At 40.7% G+C, this 17,581-nt stretch overlaps 1 protein-coding gene across 1 annotated transcript in view; it reads right to left on the bottom strand.

Moving 5' to 3' along the window:
- The window catches only part of MYO1B (myosin IB), a 169,958-nt gene that overhangs the window by 47,579 nt on the left and 104,798 nt on the right, over positions 1 to 17,581 (bottom strand). Inside the window, exons 23-24 of the mRNA XM_089687686.1 lie at positions 16,110 to 16,196; positions 13,496 to 13,570 (exon numbers count right to left, since the gene is read on the bottom strand). Coding sequence (XP_089543812.1) covers positions 13,496 to 13,570; positions 16,110 to 16,196 — 162 coding nt within the window. The remainder of the gene's footprint in view (positions 1 to 13,495; positions 13,571 to 16,109; positions 16,197 to 17,581) is intronic.

Below are 17,581 nucleotides of genomic sequence, written 5' to 3'. Positions count from 1 at the left end.
GCTCTCCTTTTCCTCCAGGGGGCCTGCAGGAAACTGCTTACCCAGTGAGAGAAGAAGGAATCAGGGTACATCTGTTCCCTGATCCCTCCTGCAACGAATAACCCCTGAGGTGACGTGTATTACTTGAAACGTTAGGTATCTATTTACTTGACGCAACCCAATCTTAAAAATGGGTATAATAATGTGTTTGTTTGCACTAAACCTCATTTCAGTGTATTTTTTCCTAAAAATATGTGTTTGATAAATAGTTGCGCAAATATTGTGCAACATAAGGAAAATGCAACTACCACCATCTGGTCTCTACATTCAGAAAATATTTACTTTTCAGAAGGGTGGGGTACAGTAACTTCTAGCAAAATAAAAAAAATGCAGATTTTAACCAGTTCCTCTCCGCCCTACAGCAGTTTTACTGCTACAACGCTGACTCCCTGCGCAAAATCACACATATACACATATATATATATATATATATATATATATATATATATACACACACACACACACACACACACATATATACACCCACACACATGATCCTCGCCCCCGCCATGTTCACGGGCAGGGGGCATGCGCCCACCAGCCCTTTGATTCGGTACAGCACTGCTCACTCAGCAGATTTGGGCCAATGACCTGCTGATCGGCTGTACCAAATCAGAGGTCTTCCTGTACCTGTGTTTACATTACACAGGCACAGGAAATGATGCAATCTTCTCTCCCTGGAGCACATTCCATTCCAGAGGAAAAAAAAAACAGATCCACGTGAGTAAAAACAGCACACTTCACTATGAAAGCACAGCTTGGTCACATTTAACCCCGATCACCCCCCCCCCCTCCCGTTAACCCTTTCACTGCCCTATCACCAGAGTGTCATTATTACAGTGTACAGATTTTTCTTACGGATCACTGTATTAGTGTCACAGGAAACTTCAGATAGTGTTAGTGTCAGATAGCATCTCCCCCACTACATCAGTCATCACATTTAACCCTTTGATTACCAGGAACACGCTCGCATACACAATAAACATCCATTACTGTCTGAAAGGATCAATATCTTCGATCAGATCTATACCAGTGTTCACAATAGTATAGTGTCCCCAAAAACGCAGCATTAGAAGGATCAGAATCGACACCTGCGTTTAGCACCTGCGCTTAACCTCCCCTTCACCCCCCAGCAAGTGCAGTGACCGTAGATTACTATCACTTGATACATTGCACACAAAACTGCAAGGTAAGCAACATCAGGCCTGATCTCTGCTAGCACTAGCAGGTACATTTTTTTGTGGTGGTTCAAGCAATCCCTAACAGCCAGGTGCTCTTTTTTCCCATGAGTTGCACTAGGTACCTATAAATTTAGTGGCCAAAATGTCCAACGAAAGGTACACTAGTGAAGAGACCTACAAGATTCTTGGTATGTTAGATGAGAGCGAAGGGGAAGCCTTACTGACAGAATCAGGCTCAGAATACAAACCTGTAGAGAGCAGCAGCACCCAGACAGATAGCTCAGACAATGGAGTAGAGGTCCCTGCTAAGGTCAAGCGTACCTAACCCCGTTCCCAGGTTGCTGAGGTGTTACAATTGCATGACGAGTCTCATATGGAGCAGAATTCCAGTACTAGTGCCACTCTACCTTTTGGTGAACTGACAAGCACCAGTGGCCCAGTACATCCTGGTCTTTTACATACCAGCACTGCAGTATCACTTGGTGATGTGGCGAGTCCCATAAGTGCAGTACAAGCTGGTGTGGTGGCTAGCACAAGTAATGTCTCGCAGACACCAAGGATTCGAACAGAGGCCCGTAGAGCCGTGTCCTTCTGGATGTGCTTGAATCCTGATTGGTAGCCCACAAATTCTGCAGCACCCATACTTCCCCCATTCACTACCCAACCCAGAATTCAGGTGGAAACAGCAAATTTAACTACTCCCCTTGATTTTTTTGGAGCGGTTTTTCACAGAAGATCTGTATGCATTGATTGTGGATCAAAGCAATTTATATGCACAACAATTTATCACCACCAACCCAAATTCAAACCGTGCCAAACCATTTGCATAGAAACCTATTACAGTTTCTGAATTTAAAAAGCATGAATTGCGGTTATATTGGTCCACAGACACGATTCATCAAATGCCTGTGTTCTCTGCTGCCATGGCCAGGTATAGATATGAGAATATAATACGATTTATGCATTTCAATGACTTTGTCGCCCTCGGGGTGACCCTAAATATGAAAGGCTCCACAAAATTTGGCCCCTCGTAAATCATCTTAACTTGAAATTTGCAGATGTGTATGCTCCCCCAGCAAAACATTTGCGTTGATGAGTCCCTCATTAATTTTTCTGTCCGCCTTGCATTCAAACAATTTCTCCCCAGCAAGTGTGCCTGATATGGGGTCAAAATGTATAAGACCTATAAGAGGGCAACAGGCTATACATGTCATTTTTGAATTTACAAGGGAAAAGATAGTCACATGGATCCCCCTTGGATGCCCAAACCACATAGGGAGCAGTGGCAAGATAGTTTGGGACTTGGTGTCACCCTTTTTCCATATGGGGTACCACTTATACATGGACCATTTTTTTACCAGTATACCACACATTTGAACAATCTTGGAATTGGCGCATGTGGCACTATGCGACATAATCGCCGGAGCTTCCCCCAAAGACTAGTAAGTACCCATATTAGAAAGGGGGAGAAAGCCTGCTTGAAAAATTATGAATTGCTCACAGTGAAGTAGAAGGACAAACGGAATGCTTTCGTCCTGTCTTCCATTCATGCAGACACGACCATTCAAATTTCCACGGCAGCTGGTGTTGTTGAGAAGCTCCTCTGTGTCCTTGACTATAACCTTAAAATGGGAGGGGTAGACTTCGATGACCAGATGATGAAACCGCAACTTAGTTTCCCATAAAGCCAGACGCTGGTACAAAAAAGTGTATGTACATTTATTTCAATTGGCTCTGTACAATGCTTTGGTGCTTTACAAACCAACTAGATGAAGTGGATCCTTCCAAAAATTCCACAGCCCTTTTGTATCCAGAAGGTGCTGTGGACCAAACCCCAACCCATATGCAGCGAGCAGGCTGCATGAGAGGCATATTTGCCATTCCTTGTACTCCAACCCAAAAGTCACCCCAAAAAAAAAGTTGTGTCTGTAGCAGACATGGAAATAGGCATGACACCTGCTTTTTTTTTTGTCCGTCCAGTCCTGGCCAACCTGGTCTCTGCCTTGGACTGCTTCCGCCACTACTACACACTAGTGGAGTATTAGTATAGGGTACAGCACAGTCTAGGGCACATATTTACACAGGGTTTCAAAAATTGTTAGATGGTCAGGAAACTGGCTATCACATTTTGGAATGTTTACAGTTAAAAAAAAAAGTTAAAAAAGATGTTTAAAAAATAGTTGTCGTTTTATTGAGTTTTCTTTGCAGGAATGCCATTCAGCTGCAGCACTGATCTGTTTATTCTGACAGCAACAGGGTGTGTTCTCAGAACATACATCAGTGTGTGCAGCACTGCTGGATGAGATTTTTCATCCGCAGTTAAAAACGAACATATATGCCCAAGCATGGGGGCTTGGGGTGGCCAGTGGGTGGATCGCTCCTATGGTTCGACATATATTTTTAACAAATTTTTTGGTAGAGGATTCTTTATCTACATCGATCAATGTGAATAGAGGAATCTGTTCTTTTTTTTCACTCAGCCCATGGGCTGATTAAAAAAAAAAAAGGCATGGTCTGGCATTTTTTGCTGGCTGATAGCTAAAAAGAGTGGGAAATTTGAAAAAGTTTTACTTTTCACTGCTGGTGATTGCTGGTGCTTGTAGTTGTTTTATTTTCTTCTTTGGGTCTTGCTAAAATCTTTTTTTTTTTTTTTTAAATCTCTTTTTCTGTCACTTTTTAAATAGCATTTTTCTTCCTTTCCTTGTCTTCCTTCAATCTGCTAATTAAGGGGAGGGGGTTAATTGGTCACAGGTGATACAGGTCCTATATAAAACTTGCTGTAGAGCTCACTCGGAGCTTGCCTGTATTTTGCTTGCTGGACCTTTGACTAAGTGGACATTTGATAAGTGGAGTTAAAAAAGGCGGGAGGGCAGACCATCTGGGAGGGGTGGTGAGGGTAGTGCAGGAAGGCCTAGACAGCTGGTGGTAGGGGATTCTATAATCAGAAGGACTGATAGAATAATTTGTCGCCAGGATCACCTCAACCAATTGGTTTGCTGTCTCCCTGGTTCCAGGGTTCAGCATGTGGTGGATGGGACTGGCTGGGCATGCCCCAGCTGTCTTGGTTCATGTTGGAACCAATGACAAAATACATGGAAGGTGGAGGCTCCTTAAGAATCAATTTAAAGAACTAGGCTGCAAGTTGAAGGGAAGGACCTCCAAGGTGATATTCTCAGAAATATTACCTGTGCCATGCGCAACTCAGGAATGACAGGGGGAGATTAGAGAACTCAATGAATGGCTGATGTAAGAAGGAAGGATTTGGGTTTCTAGAGCACTGGGCTGATTTTTCATTGGGGTGCAACCTATATGCTAGAGATGGTCTGCACCTAAATGGAAGGGGGTCTGCTGTGCTATGGGAGAGGTTTATGGGAAGGCTGGATGAGTATTTAAACTAGGATCAAGGGGGGAGGGAGAGATAGATTATAATGGGGTAGACAGATCAGACAGGGGTCAATAGTTATTGGTGGGTGGAATGGAGAAAGATGGAGGGAAGGCTATGGTAGATGATAAGAAGGTTCCCATGTTACAAACAACCAGTGGAATTGGTACCATTTGTATGAAAATAAAAAATATGCAAAATACTTCTGAACAAGGTGTCAATGAATTATAGTGTTTGTTCACCAATGCCAGAAGTCTGCCAAGCAAAATAGGTGACTTAGAAGCTTTGTTGCATGAAGAGAACTATGATTTAATTGGTATTGCTGAATCTTGGCTTCATTCTTCGCATGACTGGGCCATTATAAAAATCAAACCTATGTGGCTTACGGCCAAAGTTAAAAAGGCTATAGATAATAAGAACAGAGCTTTTATTAAATATAAAAATGAAGGAACACTATCATCATTAAAAATATTACAAAGAATATAACAGAATATACAAAAAGTAAATAAAGGCCACAAAAATTGAAAACGAACGACAGATTGCAAAAGATAGCAAGACCAACCCCAAAAAATTCTTCAAATATATTAATAGCAAAAAGGTTAGGTCCAAGCATGTAGGCCCTTTACAAAATAATCTAGAGTGGGTGACTGGGGACAAAGAGAAGGCAAATGTATTAAATACCTTCTTCAGCTCTGTGTATACAAAGGAGCATGGGGGAGCTCTTGTCTATAATGGGCATGGTATTGACACAGCTCCAGATGATCCACACTGGCTCACAATTGATATGATCAAAAATATTTAGACAGAATAAAGGTGAATAAAGCACCTGGACCGGATGGCATACACCCACGGGTCCTTAAAGAATTGAGCTCTGTCATTTCAAAGCCACTGTTTCTAATTTTTAGGGACTCTTTAATGACTGGCATAGTACCACTGGACTAGTGAAAAGGCCAATGTGGTGCCAATATTTAGAAGGGGTCAAAATCTTTACCAAGTAATTATAGACCGTTTAGTTTAACATCTATAGTTGGGAAGATACTGGAGAGTTTAATAAAAGACCACATAGATGAGTTCTTGCTGGAAAAAAATATTTTAAACAACAGACAGCATGGATTCATGAAAGACAGAAGTTGTCAAACAAATCTAGTTTCTTTTTATGAGGGGGTGAGCAAAACCTTGGACAGAGGGGTGGCGGTGGACGTGGTATATTTGGATTTTGCAAAAGCGTTTGACCACACGTGCTAATTTGTAAGGTAAAGTCTACAGGCTTGGAAAAATCCATATGTAAATGGATAGAAAACTGGCTAAAAGATCGTATTCAGAGTAGTGGATAATCATTTATACTCTGCATGGTCTAGGGTTGTCAGTGGTGTACCCCAAGGTTCGGTGTTGGGACCCTTAATTTTTACGATATTTATAAATGATATAGGGTCTGGGATTAAAAATCCCATTTCAGTCTTTGCAGATGACACCAAGCTGTGCAGTGGAATAACGTCCTTACAGGTTGTCTCCAACTTACAAGCCAACCTCAATGCTCTGTTTAATTGGGCAACTATGTGGTTTAATGTTGATAAATGTAAGGTTATGCACTTGGGGGTTAAGAATACGCATGCATCATACATACTGGGGGGGGGGGGGGGGAGAGTACAACTGAGGGAATCAATGGTGGAGAAGGATATGGGAGTTCTAGTAGATCACAAGCTTAATAATGGCATACCGATTTATCATCTTGGTTGTGCAGAGTTTTTTCATATTGGTCCATACACCGTGCCAGAGGATACCCCCCTCTGACAATCTGTTATGTTCTACCTCCGTAATACCGGTTATTGATTTTTTCCTCTCACTATTATATTGCACTATCTTTATGTATCCACATGGATCATAACCACCTCTTTGATGTTTTTCTTTTGTTTATGTATTTGTACTTGGTTTTTATACTTCCTATGCTCTGCTTGTTAAATTTACATAAAATAATAAAGACAAATTTGCCTTTAATAATGGCATACAATGCCAAGCTGCGGTTTCTAAAGTGAGCAAAATTCTCTCATATTAAAAGAGGAATAGACTCCAGAGAGAGATATATCATATTACCCCTGTAAAAATCATTAGTAACACCTCATCTGGAATATGCAGTTCAATTTTGGGCACCAATACACAAAAAGAACATTGGGGAACTGGAGAAAGTATAGAGAAGGGCAACCAAACTGATAAGAGGCATGGAGGAGCTCAGCTATGAGGAAAGATTAGAGGAACTGAATTTATTCTCTCTTGAGAAGAGGAGATTAAGGGGGGATATGATCAACATGTATAAATACATCAGTGGTTCATATAGTGAACTCAGTGTAGAGCTATTCACCCTGAGGTCATCACAGAGGACATGGGGGCACTCTAAATCTGGAGAAAAAGAAATTTAATCTCCAAACACAGAAAGGTTTCTTCACAGTGAGAGCTGTGAAAATGTGGAATAGACTCCCTCAAGAGTTGGTTCCGGCCAGCTCAGTGGATTGCCTCAAAAAGGTCTGGATTCTTTCTTGGATACACAGAATATAACTGGATACTAACATTTCTAGGTAAGTTGATCCAGGGAATTATCTGATTGCCTCTCGGGAGATCAGGAAGGAAGTTTTTCCCCTGCAGGAGCAAATTGGACCATGCTTTGCTGGGGTTTTTTTGCCTAACTCTGGATCAACTGTGGGTATAGGATTATAACTTATTTTTTTTAATGGTTGAACTGTATGGACTTTTGTTTTACTTCAGCCAGATTAACTATGTAACTATGTATGCCCAACATTAGATGTGGGTGGATGCAGGGCTGTACAGTTGTGTTCAAAATAATAGCAGTTAGACATCACTAACCTGATCAATCACTGTTTTTGGTAGAAATTATATTTCTACATAGCAAACAATTTACTAGCAGGTGTAGTAGAGTAATAGAAATCCAACAGACCCAACAGTCATGACATGCATGCTGCTGATTCTGTGTAATGAAATCACTAATTGAAAGGGGCATGTTCAAAATAATAGCAGTGTGGAGTTCTATTAGTGAGGTCATTCATTCTTTGAAAAACAGGTGGCAATTATTGCCCTTATTTAAGGAAGGAAGGCAGCAAATGTTGTACATGCTGGTTACAGTGCATTTCTCTCTGAAATTCTGAGGAAAATTGTTCAGAAGAACAGCGTACCTTGATTAAAAAGTTGATTGGAGAGGGGAAAACATATAAAGAAGTGCAGAAAATGATAGGCTGCTCAGCTAAAATGATTGCAAATGCTTTAAAATGGCAACCAAAACCTGAAAGACGTGGAAGAAAGCGAAAAACTACCATTCGAATGAATAGAATAGTCAAAATGGCAAGGACTCAGCTAACAATCAGCTCCAGGAAGATCAAAGAAGGTCTAAAGTTACCTGTGAGTACTGTTACAATTAGAAGACGCCTATGTGAAGCCAAGCTATCTGCAAGAAGCCCCCGCAAAGTCCCACTGTTGAAAAAAAAGACATGTGCTGAAGAGGTTACAAGTTGCCAAAGAGCACATTGACTGGCCTAAAGAGAAATGCCGCAACATTTTGTGGACTGATGAAAGTAAGATTGTTCTTTTTGGGTCTAGTGGCCGGAGACAGTTTGTCACATGACCCCCAAACACTGAATTCAAGCCACAGTACACTGTGAAGACAGTGAAGCATGGTTGCGCAAGCATCATGATATGGGGATATTTCTCATACTACGGTGTTGGGCCTATTTATCGCATACCAGGGATCATGGATCAGTTTGAATACATCAGAATACTTGAAGAGGTCATGCTGCCTTATGCTGAAGAGGAAATGCCCTTGAAATGGGTGTTCCAACAAGACAACGACCCCAAACACACCAGTAAACGTGCAACATCTTGGTTCCAGGCGAACAAGATTGACGTTATGGAGTGGCCAGCCCAATCCCCGGATCTTAATCCAACAGAAAACTTGTGGGGTGACATCACAAATGCAGTTTCTGAGGCAAAACCAAGAAATAGAGAAGAACTGTGGAATGTAGTCCAATCATCCTGGGCTGGAATACCTGTTCACAGGTGCCAGAAGTTGGTTGACTCCATGCAACACAGATGTACAGCAGTTCTCAGAAACAGTGCTTACACAACTAAATATTAATTAAGTGATTCAAAGGAAAGCAAAATCTTCAAACATTTTTCAGTTTATATAGTGAATGTTTGAGTTTGTAAAGAAGAATACAAACACTGCTATTTTTTTGAACAGTCTAATATTCACTTTTCTTCAATTTTTTTAGAGGAACAACACAAATTTGATATATTTTTCTTCATGTTTTGATTTGGAATAGAATGTGTAGTGTTCCCAATGCATTTGTGTGTATGGAAATAAAAGCTATTAGAAAGATTTTGAGCTTTATTCACTTTTTTCAACACACTGCTATTATTTTGAACACAACTGTATATTCTAATGGGGGGCATACCACACACTTTTTCTGGCAGAGATTTCTTCTCTTTTTTTCATTCAGCCTACAGGCTGCATAAAAAAAAAAAAACATAACATATATGCCCAACAAGGACCAGCGATGTACTAGTACAGGGGTGGGCAAACTTTTTGACTTGAGGGCCGCAATGTGTTCATATATTGGACCCGGGGGCCGGACCAAGAGTAGATGAATGATGTGTATGTGTCATCCTTAGTAAGTATAGTAATATTCCCCCATAGTAAGCATAGTAATTAATCCCCCATATAGTAATTCATCCCCCATATAGTAATTCATCCCCATAGTAATTCATACCCCATATAGTAATTCATCCCCCATATAGTAATTCATCCCCCATATAGTAATTCATCCCCCATAGTAATTCATCCCCCATATAGTAATTCATCCCCCATATAGTAATTCATCCCCCATATAGTAATTCATCCCCCATATAGTAATTCATTCCCCATATAGTAATTCATTCCCCATATTAAGTCCCCCCTGTGTCAATTCACTTACCTTTGCTCCGCGCGTTCCTCTCGCCGTGTTCCCGCGCCGTTCCGGTGTAGCATGAAAATCTGTCTCCTATGAGGATCTGTCCCCCTCGACGTATCTGCACATGTGCCAGTTTCAGGCATTAGCAGCCGATCAGCGATCTCCGGCACATGCGCAGATACGTCGAGGGGGACAGATCCTCATAGGAGACAGATTTTCATGCTACAGCGGTCTTCAGGGCGGACTGTGAGAGGAGCCTAGCGGGAGCCGGATTAAAAGGTCCGCCGGGCCGTAGTTTGCCCATTGCTGTACTAGTACATCACTGAACTTTGAGTGGTTATACCAGGATGATGCCTTTCATATAAAAGCAATACTGGCGGCTAATTGCTTTTACAAACAGCCCTTAAGTGCCTTCCACGGCTTTCTTTCTCGAGCAGTCCTGTCCCATTGGGGAACCTGAGAATGTAGCCGGTGTTTCCACCACCTGACCAAAGAGCGGATTGGAGACCAGAATGGCTCCAATCATCTCTATAGCCTAAGAAACCGGAAGATACGAGCATTTCATCACTTCAATTTTACCGGATATAAACAGCGCCGTTTTTAAATTGAGAAAGCATCTGATCACACCTATCTTGGTGAGCTCAGAAGATCTAAGAGCAGAGGAGATAGCTAGAGTCTAATAGACCACAGATTTCTCAGAGAAGAATACCTGTCACTGCCTGTTACTATCACAGGGGAAATTTACATTCCCTGTGATAACAATAAAAGGGACAGTGTGCACAACGTCGTTCACAAGCGTCAGCCCCATGACCGTATGTAAACAGCAGTTGCACCACGCATGTGAATTATCGCTGTGAATGTCAGATTGAGGGCAGTAATTCTAGCACTAGACTTCCTGTGTAAATCTAAAGTGTTAGCCTGTAAACGCTTTCAAAGCGTTGCCTATGGATATTAAACCCTTGGCACTGGCTCTTCCTGGCCCTTTAAGGGTTTCAGAAGCCGGAAGGCGGGGCTTTAGGGTCATGTGACTCCGTGATTCGCTGTCACGGTGGTCACATGATCGGGAAAGGTCCCGATCGAAAGAGGAGATCAGGACCTTTCCGTGAGTACCGGACATGTGTGCAGAGAGCACGCAGGGTGCGCGCTCTCAGAACATATGTTTTTCTTAATTGCACGTAAATGTGCGGCCGCTCGGTGTCAAGGCCCAGACGCCGGGAGGCCGCACATTTGCGTGCAGCTGGTGCGCAGAGGTTAAAAATTTATGTAGTTTGTCGCCGTTGCACGGGATGTGCACAGTTTTAAAGCATATCATTTTTGGTATCTATTTACTCGGCATAACATCATCTTTTATGTTTTACCAAACAATTGGCCAAAATATTGTGTTTTTGTGCATTAAAATTTAAAAAAACAAAATATACACGGCATGTGTGAACCATTTCACCACTTGTCTACCAGGCACTTTCGCCACCTTCCTGCCCAGGCCAATTTTCAGCTTTCAGCACTGTCACACTTTGAATGAGAATTGCGCGGTCATGCAACACTGTACTCATATGAAAATTTTAGCATATTTTTGAGACAGATAGAGATTTCTTTTCGTGGTATTTAATCACCTCCTTTTCTTAGTTTCTGTTATAAACATTTGTAAATAAGTAATTTTAGTTCTTCACCGATGTGCGCTAATGAGGCTGCAGTGATGGGCACTGATGAGGAGGCATTGGTAGGTGGCACGGATAGGCATTGACAGGCATCACTGATGGGCACTGAAAGGCAGCACTGATATATGGCACTGAAAGGCAGCACTGAAATATGGCACTGATAGGCAGCACAGACTGGCACTGATAGGCGCCACTGATAGGTGGCACTGAAAGGCAACTCAGATGGGCACCGATATGTGGCATTGATGTGCACTGGTAGGCACTGATATGTGGCATTGATGAGGCACTGATGGGCACTGGCAGGTGACATTGATGGGCACTGACAGGTGGCACTGGTGGGGCTACACTGATCATATGGGCACTGATCAGTGTACATGTTCCCTCTGAAGAATGCCGATTATCGGCTCTCCTCTCCGCACGAGCTGTCAGCGTGACAGCTTGTGAGGAGAGGAATGCCGATAACCGACATTTCCTTATTTAAATGCAATCAGTGGTGATTGGACACAGCTGACCACATGACAGCTGACGTCATCATCTCTTTCCGCTGATCAGTGGTCCGCTGTGTCCCAGGGACACAGTGCAGCACCGATCGCAGCGCTGCACGCCACGTCATATGATGTCCTCCCAGAACGAGTGAACCACTGTCCTCCCGTCATTACCCTTATATGGCAGGCGGGAGGCGGTTAAATGACAACTTTATGTAAAAAAGAAAAAAAATTTTTGCAACTTTCCAAAAACTTGTGAAAAAACAAAATCCTCCATGGACTCAACATGCCTCTCAGCAAATAGCTTAGGGTGTCTACTTTCTGAAAAGGGGTCATTTAGGAAGGGGGGGGGTTGTGGGGGATGTACTGCCCTGGCATTTTAGCACCAGAAGAATTGTGATAGGCAAGCAGAAAGTAAGACCTGCGTAAATTACAGTATCTATACCATAGTTTGTAGACGCTATAACTTTCACACAAACCAATTAATATACATGTATTGGGATTTTTTTTACCAAAGATAATTTTTTATAACAGAAATAAGAAAATATCAGGGTTTTTTTTTTTCACAATTTTCTGTCTTTTTTTGTTTATAGCGCAAAAAATAAAAAACCCAGGAGGTGATCAAATACCACCAAAAGAAAGCTCTATTTGTGGGGAAAAAATTACAAATTTCATTTATGTACAGCATTGAATGACCGCGCAATTGTCAGTTAAACTAGCGCAGTGCCGTATAGCAAAATATGACCTAATTCCAATATCTATACCACAGCTCACAGACGCTATATCCTTCACATAAACCAATTAATATATACTTACTGGGATTTTTTTTTTTTTATAACAAAGACATGTAGCAAAATACATTTTAGCATAAGTGTATGAAGAAATGTGAGTTTATTGAATATTTTTTATAACAAATTATAAAATATATATATTTTTTTAATTTTTCAGTCTCTTTTTTGTTCATATCGCAAAAAAAAAAAAATGAAAAACCCAGAGGTGATCAAAATACCACCAAAAGAAAGCTCTAGTTATGTTAAAATGAAAAAAAAAAAAAGGACATATATTTTGTTTGGGTAAAGCATTGCATGACCACGTAAATATAAGCTGAAATAGCACAGCACCGAATAGCAGAAAATGGCCTGGTCAGGAAGGGGGCTAAATCCTCCGCAGGGCAAACGGTTAACACGCATGCAAAAATGTAAAGATTGCCCAAGGCAAGTAGTTAGAGCTGAACTTCAAGCAAACAGTTAAATACACAGCTGAAACACAAATATAGAAACAGTCCTAGAGCCTATATACAACTGCTTCCTCTCCCTCAATATAATATAATGAGAATGTTACAGCAGCATGTTGCAGCTTTAAAGTGATTCAACTGCATGCTACCCATTAAGACAACCAGAAGGATTTCAGAAGTAATATCGAGTGGAAGAAGAATGCACCTGAAAGCACAATCATTCACACCCTGCGAGCACAATTAGTTCTGGAGCTATACTGCAGAAGCACAGCTTGGTCAAGAACACATACCACCCTGTTGTTGGACAATGAAGGTGCAGAAACACACTGATGAGCCATCTCACTGTTCGTTATACTCTCCTCCTATCAGCATTTTCCCTTGTTGCCACACTTGCAGTGCACCAGTTGGACTGACTCAGAATCCTGAAATCTCAGTCCTGCTGTGCAATAGTTTGTGAATTTAATGTGAGAATTAATTTAATCCTTTTTAATACATACTGTATTTTATATATTTGAATGGAGGCAATTTTTATCAAACGTATGGAGGAAAATGGAATGAGGAACTTACCATTCTCTGTATTGTGAATTCATAAATCTTCTTTCCAGCATTTGCACGGAAAAACTTTCTGTACTCTCTACGTACCTAAATATATAGAGGTAAAATTGAATTAATGGAATTATTTTGATGTAAACAGATATGACGACAGCCAAAAGCCAAGTTTAACTGGAAATAGACAAAAGGACTAAGAAGCACAACTAGGCTTGCTGTAATTTATAATGTGATTGTGGGGTGTAGCAATGAGAGAGTTGATTCATAAATATGTTGAATCAGTGAATTGCAAAGGTCCCGCTTCACCCAAATATTTATAGGTAGATTCATAAGAGCATTGTACTGTGTTAGCCATCGATTAATGCAGAAAGTTTGGAGTTCATTTGCCAACTTGACTTATTAAAGATGCAACTTTTCTACATAACATATCTCTGTATAAGGCTACTTTCACACTGATGGTCCGATCGGGTCTGTCTGTCAGTTTTTCAGGTGGACCTGATCGGACCATCCACTGACCTCTATGGAACAGCGAGTGTCAGTGGACAAGTGTCCACTGACACTGCTGGCATCCGATCCAATCCAATACGTCAAAAACAGACAGATAGGGATCCATTCTTCATCTGTCTGGTGGATCGGATCGGTTGGCAGTCAGATGGAAACAGACAGGAGGTCCGTCCACCCAATAGAAGTTAGCGGCAGTGTCTGTGTATGCTCTGCAGCAGAGCTGATGGGTCCGCCCTGCAGCAGCGCTGATGGGTCCGCCCTGTCTGAAAGGGGCCTTAAGCCTGAAGAAGGGATTCAAGTAATCCAGTAAGCTTGCATATTCAACAATTTAACCAATAAAAGGTATAACGTAAACTCCAAAGTTACTGCATGTAGATATATCAAAATTACATACAATTGTACAATTCCTGCATCTCCACACATCAGACAAATCCGCATACAAATATACAGGCAGATCAAAAATAAGTATAACAGTGATCCTCCTGATTCGGTCACCACTAATGGAGAGACAGGTGATGTTAAAACAAAGCCATGGATATCATTAAACAGAATGTAAAATGTAATAACTGAAAACACAATACCATATTTAGTGTTTACCAATAAGGCTTAAAATTAAATGTGTGTGGATTTGTAGCATCAATAAAAATTAACATACTCTTTTTAGACTAGTTGAAGTCTTTTAGTCTAACAAATTTGTGATTGAAGTCTTCTAGCCTACCAAACTTAAAAGAAAATGCTCAGAGATTGGAAAAGACGGACAGTATAGTCTAGGTCCTGGGATAAGCATTCCGTTTCTTCAAGTCCAATTGCTGTGAGCTTGCTAAATTTGTATTCCAAAGTTGCTTTTTTTTTATATAATGTGTTGAAATAATATACAACCCTTTTTAAACTAATGGCATACAGGGATTGAGGCTGTAATCAAACTCACACCAGGTGTAAAGGAGAAGTTTGGGATTGGAAAAAAGAAACATTTATACTCACGTAAATGGCTGCAGCATTGACCTGATGCTTCAGCTATCCCATACCGAGAACCAAGCATCACATGACTGACAATTGCTTAGTTCACGACCTTCATTGAGCAGAGAGTGTCAACTGCCAAACACCAGCTCTCTGCTCTGCCCCTCCAGCGCTCAGTGGAGCGTAGGGCTGTGGAGGGAGCATGAGCGGTTGGCTCTAGCTCCCAGTGGCATGCCGAGAGGCTGCGCCAGCTACCACTTATGCATCTGGGTGGATCACTACATTATTTTTAGGATCCCTGCAGAGTGTGGAGCGACTTCATGACATCAGCCAACTGAATCTGGGGCACAGCAGTACAGAAAAAGTGAACTCCTGTGACCCAGAGGAGAAGCATGGTCATACTTCTCTATTAAATGTCATCATCAAATCAAAATTAATTCATGAGCAGATTTTTTTTTTTTTATCAACATTAGTTCAGGGTCCAATTTGTCTAGCCGTTACAAAGTTAACAGAAGCATTTTTAAGTATGGTACAATTTTAGGTATGTTAACAACAATGCAAGGGGTAACAAGTTGAAACATTTTGCTGTAGAAAAACAAAAATACTGCAGATACCAAAATGCAGGTTATGTAGAAAGTTTAGTGGCAAACACACATTTAAGTAAGGATCACTGCTAAAACAGCTCTGATGTTTAGTATGTGGCAATTTTTGCTTAAGTACACACATGTGAAACAAGATCATAATACTGGAAAGCAAACTTAAAAAAGAAGAACGGACTTAAATACTTTTACTATACTATACTTTTGATTACAGTATATACAAACAGATTGCTATGCCAGACTTTGCAGGTTACCAGCAATAGGAGTAGACAATTCTGCTAATCTCTAAACTTGTTAAAGAGAGAAATGGAATTGTTTTGCCACAGAAGCTGGCAAACGTTTTGAAAAAAAAAAATGCAAAAGTTGTGAATAAAATATGAATCAATAACTGTATTGCTCCAAAACTTTATAAAAACTTTATAAAAAATATGAATTACAATATGAACGGTGCACACTTTTTAGACTGACCGAAATGACTAACAGAAAAGGCAGAAACCAGTTAAAAGACAGAAAAGAAAAAAAATCAGCTAAGACCATGGTTAGCAATGATTTCAATGTGATAGAAACAGTACCTTTAGTCCAAGCCAGAAAGCCCAAATGACTGCAACTGCATGCTTACGCCTAGCCTCCTCCTTCAAGCGTTTTAATTCCCTTCGAGCCTAAAATGTTTAGATATTGAATGGAAACATAGCCAGAGGCAAGAAGGCAAGAAGCAAAATCACTAGAAGAGAATGTCTCCAAACAAAGTTTCAGACAAATGCTGGAGAAAACTTTCATTACAAAACCCTTGTATGTTGGTTTAGGACCAACATTCATCAAAAACCTATTGCACCATTGACACAAAGTACCAAGAAGCAAAAAGGCATGAAGGCTAAATTAAATTATGTAAACATACTGTGATATCCATTATTTCTGAAAATATTGTATTAAATATAGTAGCATAGCTTGATCTATAAGGATAAATCACATTTATTCTTGTTTCCCTGTAAAACATAATAAAATGTCATTCTTTGTGCTCCATTTATATTAGCTGCACCTGATTTCCCACACATCATGCCTCTAATAGTCAGCAACACACATTTGTGTTAGAGACCTTTGCCTTTCCTGGCATTGCCATCCTGTGGGGTTCTCATTTTTGCTGCCTGTCCACAGACTGCATTGTATTAGATGATTAGTGCACTGTATAGTTAGACTTTGCCAACTCTGGGTAACCTAGAACTGAACTCTTAGGCAAGTAGGGTGGCAGTTCTGCTCTAGGCAATGATTCTAAATGCATTAGAATGGGATGGGTGAGCTGTCTCTTTTGACCTCTCTGCCCTCAGCATGTCCCTACAACCTTTGATCTTGATTATGTGATACTAAAGCTATCCAGTTTAGTAGAAGAGAACTTGATTTATTGACAATATTGAAAGAAAACAATATAAGTCCATAAAACAACTGAGCAAATATGTCAAAATTGTGCCTCAGTTGGTGGGGAAGGATGGAGGGTATGGAGATGCATCAATTTCCTGTATCCAATTGTCATATTAACAACATTAGTTATAACTGTTGCATTTCTTTTTTCAATTCACCACCCACACTGTAAGGTTATGATGATTTTTTTTATTTTTTTGCACACTAAAAACAAGCCTAAATTCATCATAAGGGAGATCTGCACATTCCTCTCTGTGCATCTTGGTTTCCTCTCTATACATCTTCTGTTCTGTATGACCCCAAAAGGGTACGTCATATTAAAGGTCTGCCATATTTTTTTTTTGTTTAAATGCATGCAGTTTTAATTCCATGTTTACTAGTTTTGCATAACTCCCATTAAACCCCCCACTAATCCTCTTCATTTCTTTTCCTTGTTATTCTAGGTTGCCAGATTTTTCTATTCACCCCCCACCCCCCCCCCAGATTGTAGTTTAAAATCATAACCAATATTCTAACCAGCCTTTTCCCAGCACAGCTATACACCCTGATAAGATGCAGTTGTTCCTTCTGGTGGAGTCTGAATACCAGAAAATGTAGCCCAGTTCTTCCCAAACCCGCTATCCAGCAAAAA

The sequence above is a fragment of the Staurois parvus genome, unplaced genomic scaffold, assembly GCF_062004578.1.
Source record: "Staurois parvus isolate SC_StPar_1 unplaced genomic scaffold, SC_StPar_1.0 ptg000434l, whole genome shotgun sequence".
NCBI lineage: Eukaryota > Metazoa > Chordata > Amphibia > Anura > Ranidae > Staurois > Staurois parvus.
This window is presented reverse-complemented; position numbering and strand designations above follow the sequence as displayed.